This window comes from Trachurus trachurus (genome assembly GCF_905171665.1).
Source record: "Trachurus trachurus genome assembly, chromosome: 16".
Taxonomy (NCBI): domain Eukaryota; kingdom Metazoa; phylum Chordata; class Actinopteri; order Carangiformes; family Carangidae; genus Trachurus; species Trachurus trachurus.
Window position 1 is genome coordinate 7128730 of NC_139902.1, and position 23099 is coordinate 7151828.

The 23099-nt window shown below is 45.1% G+C and overlaps 1 protein-coding gene across 2 annotated transcripts; it reads left to right on the plus strand.

Moving 5' to 3' along the window:
• Positions 1-1377: 1377 nt before the first annotated feature.
• On the plus strand, positions 1378-22382 carry nr2f5 (nuclear receptor subfamily 2, group F, member 5). 2 transcript variants are annotated; one of them, XM_083988955.1, is made up of 4 exons: positions 1378-2642; positions 13772-14052; positions 15620-15866; positions 21427-22382. In XM_083988955.1, the coding sequence occupies exons 1-4, from the start codon at positions 2267-2269 to the stop codon at positions 21744-21746; spliced, it is 1224 nt and encodes a 407-aa protein (XP_083845081.1). In that variant the 5' UTR covers positions 1378-2266; the 3' UTR covers positions 21747-22382. The 2 variants fall into 2 exon arrangements, with proteins under 2 accessions (XP_083845081.1, XP_083845082.1); XM_083988956.1 differs by having other exon boundaries at positions 1378-2633.
• Positions 22383-23099: the final 717 nt, after the last annotated feature.

The window sequence follows — 23099 nt, forward strand, 5'->3', positions numbered from 1 at the left end:
ATCAAGACGCCATATCTGGGGGAATAATCAGGTTCCCGCTGCTCTCGGCGTGAAAAACCCCATTAGAGAACAACACTGTCACTGTTAATTACCGCAGTGGCCTTTTGTGCGCTCTGGCAGAGGCTGTATAACACAACAAACCGACAAAATCAACACTTTCCCGACTGGTAAACGATTTAGGGAGCTTGTATGACTCGGTGAGGAGTTTGACACCTTTTGTTGTTGTTGACTTTGTGGCGCTGAGCAACGTTTCACCACCTCATGTGGGACTTTTAAATGAATATTTAAATAATGTGTCCATTATTCTGCAAGAGTTTAGCGAGGTTTATTTTACTGTCGGAGCCGAAACTCCAACATTTAAAATGTCAAAGTGGAGTAAAATAGGACTTTGTTGATGTCAGATCAGCTGACCCAATACTGATTACAAGGCGGTGCATATACGCTTGGTAAACCATGACCTCTAGTCCTCCATCAGAGGTTAAAACAATAAACTCTGAAGTTACATATCCAGAAAAATCATCGTTAAAAAATAAAAAATAAAAACCATATAAAATCGGCTAAAAAATAAGCTATAGAGAAACACACACATAATTTCTTTCCCTTCAATCATCCCCTCCAGGCGAGGACAGAGGCACGCTCTGCTTGGAGCAGTAATTTATTGTACTGTAAATATGATTTTCTCCTCAGCAACAGTTCAGTCTTGTTGAAAACTTACACAAGAGCTTTAAAAGCACCGGACCTTTATTTCCCTCCAAACCAGCTCTGGTGATAAAATCCCATGAGTCTGAAGCTGAGATTTAAGGTGAGCGGCAGAGAAACATTCCTCCGTCAACACATGAATGTGAAAACTGCCTCCCAGCACAGTGAGGGTCAAACATCCAGAACGAAGCAACAAAACATAAAAACTTGAAATTCCTCCCCTCCCCATCATAAAGCTTCACATTTTACCACAGAAAGATGTTAAGTTTAGAAGAAAAACAGGTTATACAGAATAAAGTAGAACCATCCACTAAATTCACACAAGGGTTTCTTAGAGTTTATTTTTATATTAACTCCAGTTTTGTTGTTCCTGGACGCACGCGGTGCGGTAGATTTAATTTTCACGGGGGAAACTGATGGAGACCCACTTTATATCACAACAACCGCTCCTGTCAGTCAAACTCGTCCTAATCGACCTACGTCCAATCACAGAGCGGCTTACTTTTTACTAGACTTTGGGGACCAATCAGAGCCGGTCCTTCATCTCCCCGGCGCTCCCGCTGTGGGGAGGGGATATGACCTTATTTGGCAGTTATACCCTTATATGGAGCACCGCCAGGGGGCCAACCGTATGAGGCAGCCTGCTAGTGACACTTTCCCCAAATTGTAGCTTTGACTCTCGGAGACGGGACAGGCAGTCGGAGGGTAAAGGCGATAACAGTAGATCGGGCAAGATTTGTCCCGCGCTGAGTTTTCTGCTCCAGCTTCCCCTCCACGGACGATCACCCCGGAGCTGCTCTGAGGATATTTAGGCGGCGCGCTGGGTAAATAAAGAAGAGCGACCAGACCAGAGCGCACACGCTGACGTCGCGGTCCAAAAAGCTCACCGCGGCGCGCAAGAGCAAGAGGACCCGGGATTGCCCGATACTCCTCGGGGACTTGCGGCTTTCCTCCGTCTCCAAGAGCGAACTGGGAGCTAAAGACAACCTCCGCCGAGTAACGTGATATGCGGTCAGTATTAAACCCAGCTTGTCATTCAAGAGGCAGTATTAATCTCGAGTGAATCCAAACGCAGCGCTGAGAGCGACCCGGGCTAGACGCGAGATATTCCACTCAGTCAGACCCTGCACTGTTGTTTTTGTTGCCCTATTTCAAATCCGAGAAGCGATCAGTGACTCAGGAAAAAGGGTTTATTTTTTACCACCCACGCGCTGACTTATTGGACTGACTTTTCCAAGAGGTTACACTCTGAGGAACAACGTGTTTATGGATTGCTGCGCAGCGAGCACCGGGAGTTGTAGGCTACGCTCTTGTGCATCGATCATGTTGATACCCCGCCGTTGCTGTAAACTTTGATAGATGTTTACAGAAAGAACTCGGTAATCTAGAGCAGAGATTTGAAGAAAGAAGCTCAGAAGCTCAAATTGACCCCTGGAGGAAGTGGGAAGCGCTTTTTTTTCGCCCTCTCTCCTTTTTTTTCCTCCCGAGACGTCAGAACGGATCTCTATCAACACACTGTGACTCTGCTTCTGTGACTTAAACAAAGACCAAAGTGTTTGGGGATAGCATGGCAATGGTAGTAAACCAGTGGCCAGAGAACATTTCTGCAGATCCGGGGTCTCAGCTCCAGATATGCGGCCAGGAGCCCGGCGGGGCACCGGGGACACCCAACGGCTCCACCCCGGGGAACGACGCACTTTCCGGGGACAAGATCCCCAACGTGGACTGCATGGTGTGCGGGGACAAGTCCAGCGGGAAGCATTATGGTCAGTTCACCTGCGAGGGATGCAAAAGCTTCTTTAAGCGCTCGGTGAGGCGGAACCTCACTTACACCTGCCGGGGGAACCGAGACTGTCCCATCGACCAGCACCACCGGAACCAGTGTCAGTACTGCCGGCTGAAGAAGTGCCTCAAAGTCGGCATGAGAAGAGAAGGTAAGAGAGGTGCGGTGGGATGGGATCTATGTCAGTGCGAGTCTGTGTTGCACGAGTGACGTTTGTTTGCAAAACGCGTTTTTGTGCCCAAAGTTGCGCGTAACGTTGTTCACTGTAAAATATGGATCTTAACAGGCCGTTAAGTCTGGAAGTCAGCCGTAAAAGATTTTACAGTTTTAAAACAAGGGGCCAACTCTTCACATGGGCCGAGACTCTTGTTTCCTGCAGTTTCACTTGTTTTATGTAGTTTTTATTTCTAAAAACAATATATTTGCAACAGAGACAGATTCTATTATTACATTGGGCTAATTTGAAGCACACAGATTTGCATTTGAAAACTTACTGCATCACACTGATAGATTTTCACTTTATGCAAAAAAAAAAAAAAAAGTATACACTTGAAGGCTGAATGTGACACCCGGTTCAGTTTTTTTTGTAACATATCACATCACACGTGTAAATCTGCAGAAGTGCCAGTGAGAGATTTTGTGCGTAAAATGTGCGTCACCTTATTTTGCTCCTGTTGATCTATAGCCTGCGCGTTTCTATACACTTCACCCCACAGACCACTGTTGTTATGGGTAAATAATCAGTCACCACCTGCGGTTCCACGGTGCTTATTTCACATTCATTTAGCAAATCGTAAGCATTCATGCCGGCGCGCTCTGTTCTCTGAAATCCCTCCTTTGTCCCGGCGTTTTAATTATGCTGTTTGCTCACCGACACCCAGAGCCGCTATAAGAGGATGCCGCTACATTTGTTGTATTGTGCTGGATTAACAACGGGTCAGTTAGTGCCAAAGAGGAGCAGGGGAAACGTGCTGGTGAAGAGGAGCGCTCCCCTTATTAATTATCACCCAGCACCCCCTCCTCTCTCTCCCTAATGAAATGGTGTATATATTTTAAAATGTGAACCAAATGGAGCCAACGGTTCTAAACTGCCGACAGGATCCTTTTTGTTTGCATATGCACACTGGATGAGATCACTGGACTCCCAGCCATCAAGACATAATTTACACCCTTCTATAGGCAACCTATAGACCCTGTGGGTACATTTGATTTTCTGTGCAGTCTCTTTGGGAAATGAATGTAAATGTCAGGACCAGTTTATCTGCAAACTGTGCGCGCACACTCCTCATGAGAACAGGTGAACCTTTCTCCCACTGTGACCTCAGTTATCCTCAAAAAGTCTGACTCTTTAGTGAAGATATCCCTCGGCCTCTTTTATTTCCCCCTCTCAGAGGACAGAGTACGGTCAGCAGCAGCAGCAGCATCTCCCAGCCGAGAGCTATCTTGCTCAAGGAGCCTTCGTTGATGTTGAAGGACACACAGCGACCTCGCTGCCCTTTGTTCTCAGCCTGAGCCACAGTGTAAATACAGAGAGGCTGGAAATACCCGTCCTCCCAAAGAGCCCGGGATGAGACGATCCCTCAAGGATTCCCGCTAGTGCACCGCTGCTGTGGCTCTCAGACTGTGCGTGTGTGCGTGCGCGCACTGCACACACAGTCTTACCTCATGTTGAATATCCATAAGCCATTGCGACCGAATGGACCCGAGGACGTAGCGTGACGCGCGCAGCGTGTTTATTGCACAATGTATCCATCAGATTTAGCTCTGTGCACGTGTATGCATCATTTTGAATATTAATTCGCCTTCAAAAATGTCTTACTTCACCGTCAGTGGTTATCGCTTTAAATATTTTTTTGCAGCGTAGCCCCAGATCCCTGAAGGCTGCACACTGTCCATGATGAGGAATTAGTCTTTAAAACATCTAGATAACATCATGATGCTGTAGTAGCACTACAGTACTTTCCACTGCATAAAAACATTCATCCTCACAAGTCACTGAACCTCTAGTTTCTAAAAATAAGTGGAAAATCTTTCCAGGAGGCATTAATGATTTATTTACCTCTAGTCTAGGCCATAATTCCAAGATTATCAGTGTGTATAATGTTGAAATAAAATCAGAAGAGGTTAAACTGTCTCAAAATTCAGCTATAAATAACATGATTTAAAAAGTCGTCATCTACTGACACTTTGATATAAACTTTTTTTTGGCTTGGCAAATCGCTTAAATGTGAGGCAAGTCAATTTAATGGCTGAGCTCATCTGCTGGTGCATTTGAGGTCAGTGGGATTAAGCGGTGTCCTTAAATCCTCTTTGTCGTCTGACTTCTGTTTATCAGCGTTCATTTGTCTACTTTGGACAAATTATGTCAAGGCACATGCGCAGTTTTCTATAGCAAATTAAAAATATGTAGAGAGAATTACCTGCGAGGAAATAACAGTTTAAAAATAGTTTGTGCGGATGAGAAAGTCAGTGATCCCAATGAATTATAAATAATCTGCATTATGCACTTTCACAGGGATTCATCTGTCCTCAGTTATTTCATCTTGAGTCTTGATCACAACATAGAAATATCTGAATATGTCTGCAAAAGTCTATGGCATGATTATTTTATTGTAACACCTACAGTACATTAAACACCGCTGTATCCTCGAATTCAAAGACCGAAGGTGCCAACTTAAAAGTGTCAGGGCTGTTAGAGCACAACAGCATCCCCCCCAGAGGTCATACATAAGTCATGTATGCTTTATATTATTCAAAGGGGTTCACGTAAGGTTGCCACCAGAGACACCATGTTTACTCTCAGTTATGATCCAGGTGAAATTTGCATGTGATATTTCCACCCCCCCTCCACTATTTCCAAGTTACTGAAAAGATATTGTCAAATTGAAGTCACGTGTTTGCTCAGAGTTTGCTCAGCTAAAAGACTTCCCCATGCTTTGAATTATTTAGAAGCCTCCTTTTTTTAAAACTTACTTTGAAATGTACTCCATCACAGCATATAGGTCATAATGTGCTTCACATCTGGACCGAGTGAAAAACCAAAATGGAGCGAAAGTGCTGGTGGATGGAACGACTTATGTCATTGTAATTATTTAAAGTGTTGACTGGTTTTTGTGTAAATCTGTGAGGCTCCAAAAAAAAAAAAAAAAAAGTTTTTGGATAACAGAGCTTTAATACTTCAACAGAGTTTCATATCACTAATGCTGCTGCGTGACTTTTCTGTTTAGACTGCATTAATATTTAGCTGCTGAGAAGACACGCTGAAAGTTTCATGAGTGGACCGCGTCAGATTTAGAAGTTCCTCACTTTCAAGTGAGTGTTTATTTTTTCTCCAAAGGCAACGTTTGACCTCTTTCTGTAGACTTGCTGTGTAGAACATAATATCATTTCGTAGGAAGACTTCTATCCCCGAGCGCCTTCCAGCGCCACGACAGTGAACGTTACTCCCGCCGGCCTGGCTGGGAATCAGGCCCTTAAGACCCTGTGTCATTGTCTCACTGCACAGAACCTCCGCTTGTCAGTGCAGTTTCTGGGCTGAAGAGGAAGCAGGGAGGCAAAGAGAATCAGCCTGACAGTTCCTTTGAACTGGAGTGAATGTTTTAATTTTGAAACACTGCGCAAGGATGAGCCCCTGACTTTATAGAGGACAGAAACACACGTGTGCTAGCTTTACCACGGCTAGTTAATGCATGCATACACAATGATAATGTCAGCTCGCCTGTTGTGTGTATCTTGAATTATATACCCAGGCAGCTGTTTGCACATAACACATAACACATACACACATGCAGACACAGACAGCAGAGTGCAGGGTTAGTACATACTGTATAGTCTCAACATCCATTTGTAGCAAAAGGAATCTGTAATACCCACATTCAACACAAACAGTGGGACGGCTGCTGCCTCCTCTGACCCATATTGCTCTCTGACAAAATACCAACAGCAGCGGAAAATATAGGTCAACCAAAACTAAAACATTAATAACAGACAAGCCGGAGTCAAAGTCCAAATGTGTGAACCATCCAGGGGCCTCTCCAGTGAGTAAATACCCCACTGGAGCACTAAAGTCTAACAGACAGTGTGTATTGACTAATCCATACTCCACAGTGGGCTTGTAACAGCGGGCAATTTAACACCAAAACACTGCGGTCTGGCCTCCCCCCTTTGACTCCCAAAACCTTAACTTATCCCAGCAATTTAGCTATTGACAAATCCAAATACTTAAACCGCTGTCACCGCACTCACAGGCCAAGTCGTTACCCAGCAGCCCCTCGTAGGGAAATGGCTCCAGCGCTGCCCAGCCTCCATTAAAGTGATCCAGTGGTGCCTGTGACGTTATCTCCAAGGCTGACTTTAAAGGCGTCAGGGTGCATAGATGAATGATGCCGCGTTTTAATACGGTGGGACACATCAAGGTGAAGGGAGGTGTTAATGACCTCCTCACTACACAAGCCACGGTGTCACTAATGTGACGAAGCTAAACGTAACGTGACCTTCTCAGGTGCTTTCAGTCAATCACTGGAGCGCACCGACTGACTCTGCACTGTTTTGCCCGTGACTTAACAAGCTCAACCTGTTTTTTTTTTTGTCTTTCACTTGGGTCACTTGTAATAAGACACAGCCAAACAAAGAGAGAGGCTCAGAATTTGTGGGTCGCTGTCAGTGATGTTTAACCCCCCCCCCTCTTACCCCCACACGCTCCCTCCTCCTACCCCAGCATCCCCTGACGAGGCTTCTCCTACAGTCTGCAACACATTTGTTCTCTAATGCAGCACTGTGGGGAATCTGTGCACATGTATATTTCAGGCATTTAGCTGATGATCTTATCCATGCTCTCTGGGTGGGAGAGTAGTAGCAGTATTTAGAAGAAGGAGAGGAAGAAGCAGGTGAAACCACGGCGCACAATCCATGATACACTGACTACTACCAATGAGATGGTGAAAGTTTGATTTTATTTATCATATTATATGCTATTGCCACAAAACTGCAGAAATATGCCATCAAATATTTGTTATTTTATGGGCATACTTATTCATTAACGGCTAACCTATTTAATTTTGTCAAAATTTGCCAAAACCTCCTAACAATAACAACATCATGAAGCCATGTTTTACCAGTCATATACTGTAGGAAGGTTGAAGCATCTCTCTTGTTCTTTTGACACATACTAATAAATAAATAAGTTGATGTCCATTGTATGAGCTTAGCAGCAGAAGTGTAATTGGAAAATATCTCATGATCTCACAATACTCCAAATCAAACCATCTATGCATGCAGTACAAGGAGAAAGTTATGTTTTGAGTGGAAGTGGCTCTTTAAATGATTATAATCTTACTCATAGGTTAATAATAAGACAAAATACAAATAAACCCAGACAGCAAGGAGCTACTTAAGAAACACATGCACACGCAGCTTGGTGCGTTATTGTCCTCTGTAATCACAGAGAAAGACGTTGGGCTTATCCCCGCCGCGGCCCGCTGGGTGGCAGATACACAGCAGAAGGGGCGACACAGTGTGGAAGTGTAAATAAGGATAGCACGAGATAGAGTCACTGAGCACGGGGTGGATTTGGTTCACTAATTAATTCAGGAACTGTCTCATCAAAGTCGGAGAGGGAGACTGAGGCATCGCGGCAAAAGCTACCGAAACGTCCTCATGCGAAGCTCCTCTGCGAAGCGCCATGTCTCTGTCTGTCTGAGTCTGTGTCACCCATTCCCCTCCCGCTCCCGCACACTGCCTCCGGTTCTTCTGCGCTCTCGTTCTGTTGTGTCTCTCACATTTGCCTCTGTGCCCTCCACCACCACCACCACCACCAGCCCCACGACCCCCCCACCCCACAGCACTCTCTCATGTTCCACTGGAGACAGAGTCAGCCCCTCTCTCTCTCCCAGTGCACAGGTGGTTTACTCTCAGTGATTTCTTCATGGATGAGAAGAAAAGAGTGTAGCGGGCAACAAAAACATCCGTTTTGTTCTCCAAGCTCCAGCTCTACACACCAGCTTTTTTTTTCATGTGTGTGTGTGTGTGTGTCTCCCTCATTCATTATTCCACCATTAATGCTAAGGCTTTCAAAGTCAACCACTTGCATTCACTGGCTTTCACATTAGCAGCTAATGCTAACGCCCTGTCATCTTTGAACACTAGTGTTTCTGTCGGCCTCTTGGGGGCAGCAGAAACAGGCTGTAATCTGCACTGATGCAATAAAGTTGATATAATTTAGCAAACAAGTTAGCGATCACTACGTCGTCCAGCAGCTTCAATGCAACATTTAGACTTAGTGTTTCTACCCACCAGTCCACTTCTCACTCCTGTTGAACTTTTAGCCGACAAATGCTCCACAGCGCTCCTCACACAGTAAATATTTCATGTTTTGCTGGCCTAGCTGGTGACCACGTTTTATTTTTAAAATCAAAATAAAGCCAAAAACAATGAACTGAAAGATGCTAAAATGTCCAGTGGAGGGGTCTGTGATTGTGAGTGACCTCCTTCATGTACAAGTAGTCATTTGATCCATTATTAGGAATAGGAATATAGTAGGAATAGAGACACACAATGGTTCTATAGAATAAACTGAAGAAAGAATAGGTACATACTGAGAGCGTTGCACAATAACATACGCAGAATTGCTCTTAACTTTTTCAAAGAGATACTACAAAACAATGAGATAACTAGCTAACACTAAATGTGTAAAGATCGCTGTGTCAGTGTGAATGGCTCTACATTAAAGAAGAATGTCACAGAACTGCTTTCACTAGGTCGTCAAATCTGGATAGATATTTTTTTCCGAGCTGTTTTCTGCTCGGTAACGTCTCTGTGCGTCTTTCTCTTTATCTCTAACTCTCTCCTGGTTTACACATTAGCTCCCCTCTGCCTGCTCCTATCTAAGTCTCTGTGCCCTGCTGCAGAGCACTGACCCACGGGTCAAAGTTCAGGGCCAAAATAAAACTATGTGAGTCACAGGGATATTACCCCGGTGTCACATCACACTCTGCCCTCTGAACTGGATCACAGCCACAGAATATGACACACACACACACACACATTCAGATATCGCTCTCTTTTACCTCAGTGCTTTTTCTTTGTGTCTAAAACAACATTCTTTTCCCTCTACAACCCTGTGTTTTAATATCTTGTTTATTACAGGATTGCAGTCTAATACTGTAAACCCCTCTCATGCACTCACATACTCACACACACATACTCAGACACACACTGGAGATGTGGAGACGCAGGCGCAGGTTCATGCGGGGTAACATGGTTATTTTTCTCTCTCCGATGGAAGCTTTAGAAATGGAAAAGCTACTTATTAAAAGCAACTATTAGACTGAGCCAAATCTATTATGCGTCTGTGTTGCCCCGGCACCGTGACCTTTTAGTCCAAATGTTGATAGGCCTTAATTGTATTTAGCTGCTGTAATTCCACTAACAGTCTGACCCAGAGGCTAATCCAGGGCAGCCAGGCAGCGAACCGTGCACTCTGCCAGCTGCCATTTGCTGAAGTGGCATTTTGAAAGTCGCAGCTGAAATGTCCCATGGTACCTCTGTTTGCATGCACTTTCCTCCTCTCCCCCCATTCTCGTGCCCTCATTTCATGCCCTACCTACATGAGATGCTGTTTTGTCTTGGGTTTTAGGGATTTGTAGCTTCTTCTTCTTTTAAAAAAAAAAATACTTTTTCTGCCCTCAATTTGGAATCTGAATCACTTTGGTTTGTCGAGAAAAAAAAACAACTTGGTGTATTTTTAACTTTTCTCACTGTTTTCTCTTCTTATTGTCTGACGATGAGCTCAGTCGATTGCATTAAGCTACAAGCCACGGTACACCAATTAAAATGCAGGAAACGGATTATGGCAGACACCCAAGTCTGACTTTGTACTCCCATCCCCCCTGTCATTCTCTATCTGTCCGTCTCTGACTCTGGTTTCTTTTTTTTCCCTTATCCTCAGGCATCTGTTTCTCTCTAATGTCATTTCTGTCTCTTTGGCTCTCTGTTGCTGCCCTCGTCCATGTCAAGATACTACATCTCTCTGTCTCTACACTTGTCTCTCTTTCTCTCTATCACTTTGGACCTTTCCATAATCACCCTCTCTCTCTCTCTCTCTCTCTCTCTCTCTCTCTCTCTCTCTCTCTCTCCGTCTCTCCCTCTCTCCCTCAGTCGCGTCAGCCAGCTGTAGGCGAGGAAAAACAGAGAGCGATGTGTCTCGGTCAGACGTTGTCGAGTGCTCTGCCTCTCAGCCACGAGTGACCCCCACAATGAGGCTTTTGAAAAGTCAAGTGGATCAAGTAGATTCGCCACCATCTGCAGGATTAACCACTAATCAATATGAGAGCAGATTAATAGCCGTGAATTCACAAATCGGCCACAGGAGGAGCAGCGGGGTCCACCGGCGGGTCGTGGAATTCGCTGCGCGTCGTTGAATTTTTGATGAGTTTGTCCGTGGAGGTCGAGGACGTCGTGTTTCACAGCTTGTTCGGTGCATTCAGTGAGAAAACTAGATGTAGTGGAAACCAGACTGTAGAAGTTTTTTCGTGGTGGGTGGGGGTGGGGGTGGGGGTGGGGGGGAGGGAGGGAGGGATTGTGGGGTGGGATTTGAAACACGTTAACAAGCTCGGACAGGGTGACAGTTTTAGGTCGTGGAAGTGCACAGACTTAGATATGGACAGTCAGGGAAGAGTCTTTCGAGACCGTGCTCGCAAGGAATTCATCCGACGGAGGTTTTTCAGCAAGTGGCCCGAATCAACCTGTTTAGGTTAGAGCGGCTCAGTGGCTGTAGGAACAGTGGCTGCCTGGTGTCCATTGTGGGCAAAGCACAGCAGGACGTCAGGTGACACTGATACACAGGGGAGCAATCATACTAACAGTGTTCACAGAGGAGGCTGCTGTCGTCTTATTTTGAAGCTCCTTTAACTTTAGTTTCATTTCATTTCATTTCGATTTATTCCACTCATGGTTTACATACTGCACGATTGCACATATTTACATGATGTACACATAATCATAATAAATGAAAAGGAGCAGGATGAAGAAAAACTTATAGTAGCCTACCTGCCCCTTTCTATAGTTATAATTGCATTGGCTTAATATCAACACCAATATTATACACTATTTCAACAAATTTAAGTTGATGAAACATAATAACAAGAAAACAAACAAGCAAAATCTGTATATCTTTTCTTTTTTTCCCTTATTTTGTAGGCACTTATTTTTTCTTTTTTAAACATTTTCTTAAACTGAGATACTGTACTTGTACAACTTTTCAGTTCCTGCCCCCTAACACTAACCAAGGTGGTTCTGTGCCTCAACCTAGTGAGACCTGAACTGATCAGAGGCAGAAACACCTCATATCACAAACCTGCATCACAGTATCTTCTCTGACTTCACATCAGCAGCACAGTGTGGTTTCACCTCACACATCACAGAGCCTCAAAGTGCCTGAAGTGACCAGATGATCAGATCCGACCAGATGATGGTCCTGCTGCTGCTGCTGCTGCTGCTGCTGCTGCTGCTGCGGCTCAGAGCTCTATGTGTTCTATCCACGTTTCGATTGTGAAATCCTGCAAAGACAAAGACACGTGTGGCCGATCTGACAGCTGTCCTGACGCGGAGCCTGGACGAGAGCTGCAGCAGCGCGAGCGACGAGGAATGTCCCGTTGTGCAACGTCGTCTTTGTGACAGGCAACACCTCCCCATAGCTCAGGCCCCGGCGAGGCCGCGCTGTTTGCCAAAGGAGAGCACATTCTTTTCCGGGAACACGGGTTGACACAAGTTCACAGGGAAAACTAGTGGTTTTGAGGTCAACACCTTTTGTGCGGAGATATTTTTTTTTCGACACGCGGGACAGGCTAGAATTAGAGGCATTTTTATAACGCTCTTGAGTGATTTGACCCCTCGTTTTTTTTCAGACGTGCCACGGTGCGTTCAATTGACACAGCTGCTGCGTGTGAGGTGACAGGTGATGCAGAGTTGAAAGCATTTTCCAAACCCCCCCCCCCCCTCCTTCTCCCTTTTCTTTCACCCCCCCTCTCCTCTCTCCACCTCCTGCCTCCACCTGTCTCTTTATGTAAACCACTGCTCTCTATCTGAAGACTCATCTCAGGCTATATTCAAACATATTGAACCTCACACCTTCTCCCGCCCGCCCCCCTCCCCTCCCCCCCCTCCACTCCTCCCTGCCCTCAATTCACGTTTTTTCTCAACTTATCACCTCTCACTTTCTCCCTCTCCACCTTATCTCGCCATTTCACCCTTTTACCTCATTTTTTCCCCTCCCATTTCCTCCCTCCCCCCCTTCCCTTTACATTTTCATTCCCTCTCTCTCTCTCTGTCTGTCTCTCTCTCTCTCTCTCTTTTCTCACCCGCTCTGTGTAACAGTAGATGGAGTTATTAGTCAGACAGTGGGGATGACTGAACAGGTGTTTTCCAAATGGGCCTTTGAGCACTCGCCGCATCATCATCGCTCCACACGCGTGAGGGAGGGAGGGGGGAGGGGGGAGGTTTGGGCATTTGTGTGTGTGTGTGTGTGTGTGTGTGTGTGTGTGTGTGTGTGTGTGTGTGTGTGTGTGTGTGTGTATGAGAGCTTGGCCTCTGCGTGCTCCTTTTGCCTCAGGCTGAGCCATTTGCCAGTGGGGAGGGGGGTGGTGGTTTACCGTACATATTCATGTGTGGTGTGGTGTGTGTGTGTGTGTGTGTGTGTGTGTGTGTGTGTGTATGCATATGCGGGTGCATAACATATGTAGGTGTGAAGAAGTGTTATATCTTTACCAGCTGCTGCTTGTCATTACTCATTGATGCACAACAGCAGTTCGGTTCAGAATGGCCTCGGCTTGGCCACTTTCCACCGCTCCACTGAAAAGACGAGCGCTGACATATTTAGGAGTCAGAGAAATGTTCCCGTTTCTACATTTTTCGCCCCTTCGACCCCATTCTGCAGTCCCCCCTGCCCCCACCCCCACCCGCCCGGCACATTTGACACGCCCAATTTGCTTCTTTCTTCTCCGTCTTCGTCTCGTCTCCCCTCTGTTTCTCCTGCAGGCTTTTAGGTTTCACTTGGCTTTTCCATGCAGGCTGCGTAGGAGCCGTTTGGATGTAAACCAGGTTTAGGTGTAGCACACGACGTTACAGCGCGCCTCCTAAATCATAAAAGTTGTAATAAGATCCTCATGGCTGATGTTAACATAACAGTTTAAAGTTGTGGGCCAGACTCGAATGAAAGAAAAGACTGAACTCAGATACATGATTGTGAATTTATCAACGCAGCTGACCTGTCATCTTTGTTTGTCTTGTTTTCAGCTGTACAACGAGGGCGCACATCGAACTCCCAGACCAGCCCGGGACAGTACCTGACCAACGGCACCGACCCGTACAACGGCCAGCCCTACCTGTCCGGCTTCATCTCTCTGCTGCTGCGGGCCGAGCCCTACCCCACATCTCGATACGGGGCCCAGTGCATGCAGGGAAACAATCTGATGGGCATCGAGAACATCTGTGAACTGGCGGCCAGGCTGCTGTTCAGTGCTGTAGAGTGGGCCAAGAACATCCCCTTCTTCCCCGACCTGCAGCTCATGGATCAGGTGAGTGATTGGCTCAGATAGATAGATAGATCAAAGCCAAAATCATGTCTGTAGAGGTGAAGCTATAGCTCAGCAGTTGTTAAATAAAGATTAGCCCAAAGATGGATAACAAGGGATTGGCTCTGTCCATGATCAAATCTACAAAGCTGATCAGTGATTAACAGGTTGTCTGTTGAATCTTCTTTGTTTAATCTGGACAAATAAAAGTGGGATGAGAAGTTTTGTGTCTAGTTTGTGTCGAGCTGTTTACCCTTGTTTCCAGTCTTTAAGCTAAGATGAGCTAAGCTTAATAATTACTGGCTCAAGCTTTTCTATTATATATCTATCCCTCTATATATGTATGAATGCAATCTTCCCTAAAATGTTGAACTGTCCCTTTAATAAAACATGCAACAAAAAAAAAAAGCACTTAAACAGAGGATTGATATTCACCCTCCAAATGTAGAAACGTAGCACCTTGGGGTTTAAAAACCCGCCTTCACATACAGTACAGTACATATACTGGGTGTCCAAAGAAGAACCAATGAACCTATCAACAAATGAAAAAGCCCAGTTTTTTATATTTATATTCCTTCTTTTGTTGGTCGTCACTCGGTGGGATATAAAAAGAAATACATTCTATTATTATTCACCGAAGGCAGAAACAGACACTTGTGACATTCAATATGGACAGATATGACATCAATCCTGCACATGCAGATTTACACCAGCTGTAAGGTCTTGGCACAGAGTAACTGCCTGACCTATAAATATTCACATGCACCTTGGGCAGACACAGTCATCGCAAATATGTCACGCTATAGTTACCCCATATCATTACTATATCATTAATCTCCCCTCAACATGTTGAATATATCTGTCATCTCCCTGCTTCAGTATTTCACCACTGGTTCTATGATTTCTAAAAAAAAAAAAAATAAATAAAAGAAAGAAAGAAAGAAAAAAAAACACTTCTCATTTCAAGTGTCTGGTAACTTTACTGTGTGTTAATGTATGTAGCAGGACAACCCAGCTTAGGTCAAATAATGTAAATGTTATATATAAACTTGTGTCTTGAGCAGTTTTGCTCCTTGATTCATTTAATTTGATGTGTTTACAGGACTGTAAATCACAATACAGTGTATACAGATTATCATGTTTCCGTATTAGATACTTCTTGTCTTCCTGCTATGATAATTAGTTGCTCTTTGTGTGCTTGTATTTGCATGCTTCCCTCTTCCTTCAGTGGATGAATATATTATGTGTTGGGATGTATCTGTGTATGAATGAGGCTCCTGTACACACACTGAATATAGAACAAATTCTTAACATCTCCAAATCTGTTTTTAGATAATTGGATGTTCAGTACATCTTGTGTCCATCTACAAATAGAATTAATTTGTGTGTGTTGCTCTCAAATTGCAGTATGGCTAATGTTAACGCCAGGTGTAAATGAGATGTACAGTTTAAGCCTCTGCTGATGTGCTTCTTTACCGTGTTGTGCTTTTTTGGTTTATACACTGTTTTTTTTTCCATTTTCTTCAAACTTCCTCTTTCTAATAACAACTCTACGTTGTCCGTGTTGTAGGTGGCGCTGCTGCGCATGTCATGGAGCGAGCTCTTTGTCCTCAACGCAGCCCAGTGCTCCATGCCGCTTCACGTGGCCCCTCTGCTTGCAGCGGCCGGCCTGCACGCCTCGCCCATGTCAGCAGAACGCGTGGTGGCCTTCATGGACCACATCCGTGTCTTCCAAGAGCAGGTGGAGAAGCTGAAGGCCCTGCAGGTCGACACGGCCGAATATTCCTGCCTCAAGTCCATCGTGCTCTTTACGTCCGGTGAGTACGAAATGAATGAAGCGTGTGCACACAGAGAGTCACAGGGAAACTGCATGACATTTCACTGCAATCTAATATACCAACAGGATGTTACAGCAGGATATAACTGTAGGTGGATGGTGGTGGGCGATCAAAGGTTTAAAGATGATCAGTGTATTGTAGCGTTTGGGACTTTTCTGCGATCCTACACATACGTCATTTGCTTTCTTTTAAGCCAAAGCAATGAAATCTTGGATCTCCTAAAGAGCAAACACTGTCCTCTGTCTAAAGATAAGTCTTAGGGATTGACAGATTTACACATTTACACGTGATAAGTCATATGAATTTAATTATCACAACCTAATATCATGATAAGCGTCACAATCCCACATTAGCAGCAGTTCCTGATTCATACCAAGGCCTCTAAAAAAAGGAAAAATGTAATGTAATCAATGTTGCAAAGAAAATGTAGTAAAACAGTACACAAGTACAATAATGGTAGCAAACAATAGAAAAATAAAGGCCAATAAATTACTACTATACTTATGATATAATATGATTGTGACATAATTATTAATTAATTAAATAGCGGATTTCATAAATAGGCCACAGGCGGGTCCAGGTCTTCACTGTGACTAGAGAAGGAAACAGGATGTAGACCAGCCTGTAGTTCACCTTTAGTAGGTCAGTACTCTCGCTTTCTGTCCCTCCACACAAACTTAGACCCAAAGAGGATTATGGGTAGACTCTGATGTCAGTAGAAACGTCAGTATTCGCTGCGTTGGAAAGGGAGCAATTAGCAGGGTGAGCTGACCTCCACTGGCACAGGAAGATTCTCCTAACTGGTTTATTCATGTAAACACAGACTCCTAATCGCAAGTGATCAAAGCGCATGTAAACAGCTTCAGATGAATTCGAGGAATGGGCGACAGCAAAGGTCACTCAGTTCATTTAAACGTGGCCAAGACAAGATCCTGTAGATGTATTCCTTTTTCTTTATGGCTACAACCATTGAATGCAAAACTAAATAAACAATGCAAAGCAGTGGATTTGTCCCTGTTGTATAGAAACATACTACTATAAACGATTTCCTTATATTATTGTTGCCATGTCAAGTAAAGTATTTCCCCTGGCTAGCAAACATGTAATAGTTGTTTGCATCCAGTCAAATATATATAATAAATATAAATTGATATAAATATAAATATAGTCTTTAATATGTTGCATTTTGAGGCCCCTGTCTGACACCTTGTTTACATGAATGTGATGGTTATTTCAGTCAGTTCAGACAATCTCATGGACTTAATATACACCCTGGTCACTTTAAATCTGTCAGATGTAGGAAAATTTCAGAAGTCTTTGAATGTGACACGAGCCTGAGGTTCATGCTGTCAGCAGCAGCAGCAGCAGCAGCAGCAGCAGCACAGGGTGAAGAGAAGTGGTATCCTCTCAATGAGAGCACTAAAATGTTATCACACATGAATGACTGACTAAATAAATAAATAAAGTCCAGCAAAATGTTTTACATACAGAGACTTGATGTGAGCATTCACCCTTGTTTGTCATGAAGGGACAAACAATGACAGGATGACACATCCAGCCATGACTGTAGATCGACCTCATCCCCTATCCACAGAAAAAGAAGTCGCTGGAATACCTTTAGTCCCAGATTCATGTCTTCCCTCTGCTGCATCGAGCTCACACACACACACACACACACACACTCACACACACACTCGCAGCTTCAACTATTCTTAACCCACAACCTCCTCACCTCCGCTGAGTCTGACCGAGAGGTGACCTCTAATGCTGCAGCAGATATTGTCTCATTGGCTCCATATGTAAATGCAGCAGCTACAGTCTTCCCACTACTCAGTCATGGTCTCTGCCCTCCATGAATTTGACTGTAATTTGATCACTCTCTCTTATTGTAAAAGGCAGCCACTGACCCTGAGAGTAGCTGCCTGCGCCTCATTTAACTGTTAGCTTTAACCTGCAGTATTTACCTCTGTCTTTGAACGCCCCGTATCTCAAGGAGTGAGTTTCAGATGCACATGTGACTTTTCTCATATACATAACAAATGTTTAGATTTAGATCTTGTAATCTTGTATTTTTTATGTAGATGTTAATTTCTCATCTTTAATAATCAACTCTCTTGTCCTAATATATAACAGCTAGCAGGGCATAATGACAAACTTGTTTTATGCTAGCATTTTGCTGTTTGTATCCAAAGCTGTTAAAAAAAACCACAGGGCATTTGAGCCGGACACCCTCACCGTGTTGCATCATGTTGTCCCCACTGAGCTGCAGACAAGATGAAATCAAAACATAATGGTTTTGCATCTTAAGGAGACCCATGGGATGGGCACTGTTGTGATACTGCGTATACACAAACCCTGTTGAGGTTTATCCCAACAGTCACTGGGCTCCAGTGCCAGCCACAATACTGTCACATCTGGGATACTTCACTGAGAGATCATGCTTTGTGACCCAGGGGGAAACGGATGGTGAAGAAGCCGACGCAGAGATGTCTCTCGTCCGTGTTTTTCACTGCATTCCCCTCTTTTCTCCCTTGCATGGCTTGTCAGATTCACTCTGCGTACACCTAGCATCTCTCCTCCAATGTATGTGGGTGGCTGCGGATCCACCTCTCCTTCTTCCCTTCCCTGCTTTCATCAGCCATCTCTCCTTCATGATCCCATCTATTATTGAAACCAGTCATCCACCCCTCCTCTCTAAGCTCCCCAAACCCAGCCCCAAGCCCAGCCCAAGCCCTGGGCCCTCCGCCCCCACCATGGGAGCTGAATTATGTATGGTGGGTTTCAGTGAGACAGAGGATTCGCCACAGCCTCGGCCATGACCTACATAACCCCTGTAGCCCTGAGCATCCCATGTGACTTCCCTGTATGCGGGCAGATGTACCCACATGTAAACTCACTGCAAAAAAAAAGAGAAAGAAACGCACATCTTGCCAAGAGACTCCAGAAGACAATGCACTTAGTGAAACGTGCAGATATTAACTGTAACGGAGGCAGACATGCAGACACACGCATACAACTAGACAGACCCGTTAATAAACCTGACTCCTGCTGACCTGGTGGGATGAGCTAACAAGCTCAGACAATCGCCAATCGTCTCTCACCTCCCTCTGAGTCCCCTCCCTCCCCCCTCCCCCTGTGAAGCCCAGTCCTATCAAGCCACATCAGAGAACGGGCATCTCAGTCCTGCCACCCTGATCCCTCACACCCACTGACCCGGTGTGTGCCCAAGGATCAGACAAAAGAACACGGCACTTGGCGTGGAAGGGCACCCAGAGAGCTGTCGCTTCGGCACGCGAAGTGGTCTCAGTCGCACGGACAGCTTCGCTAATCCTAACCAGGCGCTGACCGCCTTGTCACGCAGGACCGAAAATGGCGGCCGGACAAAAGCTGCCCACCGAGTGGAGGGGAAACACAGCCGAAGTGGGGGCAATTACTCACCCAGAATGATTAGAATAGTGGCCGCTGGGGTGGGGAGGGGTTGACACGCTCGATTAAAATATGAGGTAAATTAATTTTTTGGTTGTTGTCGGGAACCCAGCAGGGTATGGGTTTACACAGGGGACAGATCAAAGTGCGAGATGACAAAGGGGACCTGCGATGCAAGATGACAGGCTAAAACTTACGGGCCAGCGCTTCTAGACTGAAAGAACGAGCTTGTGAAGAAATTGCCCTCATCGACAAACCTGCCTTCAAAATGAGGGTTCACTCAGGGGGCAGAGTCAAAGAGCACCTCCACTGAACATACAGTATGTGGCAGAGTACAGTAAAATGTGTCTTTGTTTTGAGTTCACACATCTCTGACCTCCTGTGTTAAATCCCCTGTGCACCCCCCCCCCCCCCCCTGCACACAGAGGGTGCGAAAAGTATCGCACACAGTGTTACACACTCTCTCGTTTGTGCGAGACTCTTGCCAAGGCGGGGGCCGGCGGGAGGGGAGGTGTGAGGAGGTAAAAAGCAGAACATGACCTCCAGCTGAGGGGAGAAGGGAAGGCTGTGGTGTGCCGTGGGGCGGAGGGGGGGGATACGTATCTCTGCAGTGACAACCTTGATTTCCTCAGGTTTGAGCAAGCTTTTCTCTGACTTGAGGAATTTGCAAGGTGAAAAAAAAAAGCTCAGATCTTTATTACATTGTGATTGCCCCTTTGTGTCAACGTCCTCATTCTGCACTCTAAGCCAGCTTCATTAGATTAAATGTGGCCTATAGTACATCAACTTCACACTGAGCCACCCAGCACATTTCTTGCAAAATCCAAGCCTCAATTATTTAACATCCCAACACAATTAGACATGTGGCAGGACGTTTACTTTTTTGCCACACATGCTACACCTGCTTTTACACTGGTCAAAAAACAAACTACAACCAACAAACATCAGACTTAGGGTTTAATCAGCATTCACACCCATGTCGATGACTCTGCATTAGATGCAAGTATTTATCTTCTCCAGTCTGCATAGACTTCAGTGATGGAAAATAACGGCGTTACTAAAGGCTACTTTTTTCGTAACTCGCCATTACTTAACTCAAGAAGTCCCGTCACAAAATAATACACCTGTTTATGTACACATTTTTTTTCAGTCCATCAACTAATCGGAAAAAAAAGTTATGGTTATGGTTAGGGGGGCAAGTCCAAGTAATTTGACATATTTATGTATATTATATTTTATAAAAATGCAATAGTTACACCTGGGTGTACGTACCACTTTCCTCCCCTGTTCTGAGCTGTGGCGTCTTTCAGAGCACAAGCACTGTAAACAGACCCACTGCTGCTACATCAGAGACACAACAGCTACACTGTGCAGAGATGAAAGAGCGAGTCACAGCCCCTGAATAGGTTTCAAAAACACAGTCACCCGTGGAAATGTCGCACACAGAGTCTACTTCACTGACAGGAGCCCCAACACAAGGAGGAGACGCTGTGGATCCATTTTACCAGTCTGCAGGGCTACTATACAGTAGCAGCTCACTTTTTCTCCCCCACATATGTGTGTGTGTGTGTGTGTGCTCTGTAACTGCACTTGATGACATTGGTCTCTGCCCTTATGTGTGTCAGGCAAACTCTGCTGGCAGCGTAGATGGAGTCAATTGCCTTTTTTATCAGGGTTACCAGCGTTCAGAAAACCTGCTTATACAGGCTAATTTTGGTGGGAAAAGCGTATACGTCGACTCATTCTGCGCCAAGGAGGCTTCACAAGGCCTTGACTTAAAGATTGAGATGGCAGACTTTTTGCCCTCTATTTCCAAGTTTGACAACAACATCCTTATACAGTATAATATGGTTGTTGACATTCCTCATCCCCCACACCCCCCCCCCCCAGATTGTGAAAGACCACAAGCTACGATTAGTGAAGCTTTGTTTGATCTGACATATCTCATGGTCAGGCAGGAATTTAAAGCACCATGTTCAACTAATCTGACATTGTGACCTTCTCAGAAGACATGTTGTGCACTTTGGTCGCAGCAGTCTCGTCGCTATCTTTGTCATATCCAGTTTGAAGAAGAATATCCACTGATGTCTTTCTCTTCCTTCCTTCCTTCTAGATGCAATGGGGCTGTCAGACGTGGCCCATGTGGAGAGCATCCAGGAGAAGTCTCAGTGCGCCCTGGAGGAGTACGTAAGGAACCAGTACCCCAGCCAGCCCAACCGCTTCGGACGCCTCCTCCTCCGCCTGCCCTCCCTGCGCATCGTCTCCTCCCCGGTCATCGAGCAGCTGTTTTTCGTGCGCCTGGTGGGCAAGACGCCCATCGAGACACTGCTCCGCGACATGCTGCTCTCGGGCTCCAGCTACAACTGGCCCTACATGCCCACCGTGCAGCGCGACCGACCCATCTCCCTCCACTACAACGAGAACGGGCCGTGAGGAGAGAACATCCGCCCCGAATACGCTCATCCATCCATCTTTACTTCTCTTCATTCTCTGCATCCAGTTTCTCAGCTTTCCCGGAGGAAGCACCTTTCCTCGCCATTCCGTACAAAAAATCCGCACTGACGGTACAGCCTGTTACTGTCCCAGGTTACACAAGCCGGCCAATCATTCACCGCGGCCATAGCAGAAACTCGGTGGCCCCTGCTGCAGTCCCCAACTTTGACGGTGCAGTCTACCTTTTAGATGCGGCATGAGATGGACAGGTTGGTAGAACGGGTTATTTCACAGTTCACCAGCAGGTCTGTTGGACTCACTTCAGATGTCATTCTCAAACCCCCAAGCGAACAGGGACGACAAAAGACAAAGCATTTGCTCTATTGTTGGTGCTCTGCCTACACTTACAGAGGCTGTGTACAAGCATCCCCAGTATGGTGAATACTGAATAAGGGCTTTGCCAATGGGACTCTACAACCAAGAGCACAAGGCCCGTTGTATATTTACCAATTTTTGAAAACGAAAACCAGAAGCCATTAAAAAAAAAAAAAAAAGACAAATGCCAAAATGTCTTGGACTTTTGCAGAGGACGTTTTATTGTGTGTGTTTGTATTAGCACTGTTTATATGGAAAGAAAACTCATGATTGTGTCCATATGTACAGTATATCGTTGATTCATAGGCATCTATAGCATATAGGGTTCAATGGGAAAAGCTCAGGTTCAAAGGGTGGGTAGACAGACAGACAGACAGACAGACATGCCAATATCAGAACAAGTACAAAACAATGAACCCAGTAAAAATGACACTTTTCAGCAGCCTGTGCCAAAGCTGAGAAATGCATATAGTTAAAGATTATTTTTGCGGTAGCATTGGTGATGAAAATTTAATGTTTGGTTTGTCTATAATTTGACTATATACTTTTTTTTTTTTTTTTTTTTGGAGGGGGGGGGGGGGGGGTCTCAGGGGACAAGAAGGAGGTTATGAAAATGAGTAAATACAAATAAAAGCTTAGGCACTTGCTTCATAGTCAGGACCTACACTTATTCACGCCTGTAAAATCACAGCACTGGTAGATTCTCGCTGCCCTGCCAATCATTTGATCGAACGACCCTTTTACTCATTCAAGAAGCCCAGTTCTAATTGAACTCTAAGTCCTTATGTGATGATGTCACAGGAGCGACACAACTCATCCTGGTTGTTTTTGAGTCATGATTGTCAATGTTGGACCTTTTGGATTGGTATGGTGGGGGTATTTTACAAAACTAGCTGTACTTGCCTTAGAACAAAGATTTTGTCACTGAACATTTATCTTATGACTGTGCCATAATCTCTTGTTACCTGTTATAACAGG

Bases quoted from the DNA above. Each gene is read 5' to 3' on its own strand.
- nr2f5 (XM_083988955.1), top strand. From the start codon at position 2,267: ATGGCAATGGTAGTAAACCAGTGGCCAGAGAACATTTCTGCAGATCCG. The intron at 14,053-15,619 runs GTGAGTGATTGG...TCCGTGTTGTAG, and splicing joins ACCTGCAGCTCATGGATCAG to GTGGCGCTGCTGCGCATGTC. The intron at 15,867-21,426 runs GTGAGTACGAAA...CCTTCCTTCTAG, and splicing joins CATCGTGCTCTTTACGTCCG to ATGCAATGGGGCTGTCAGAC.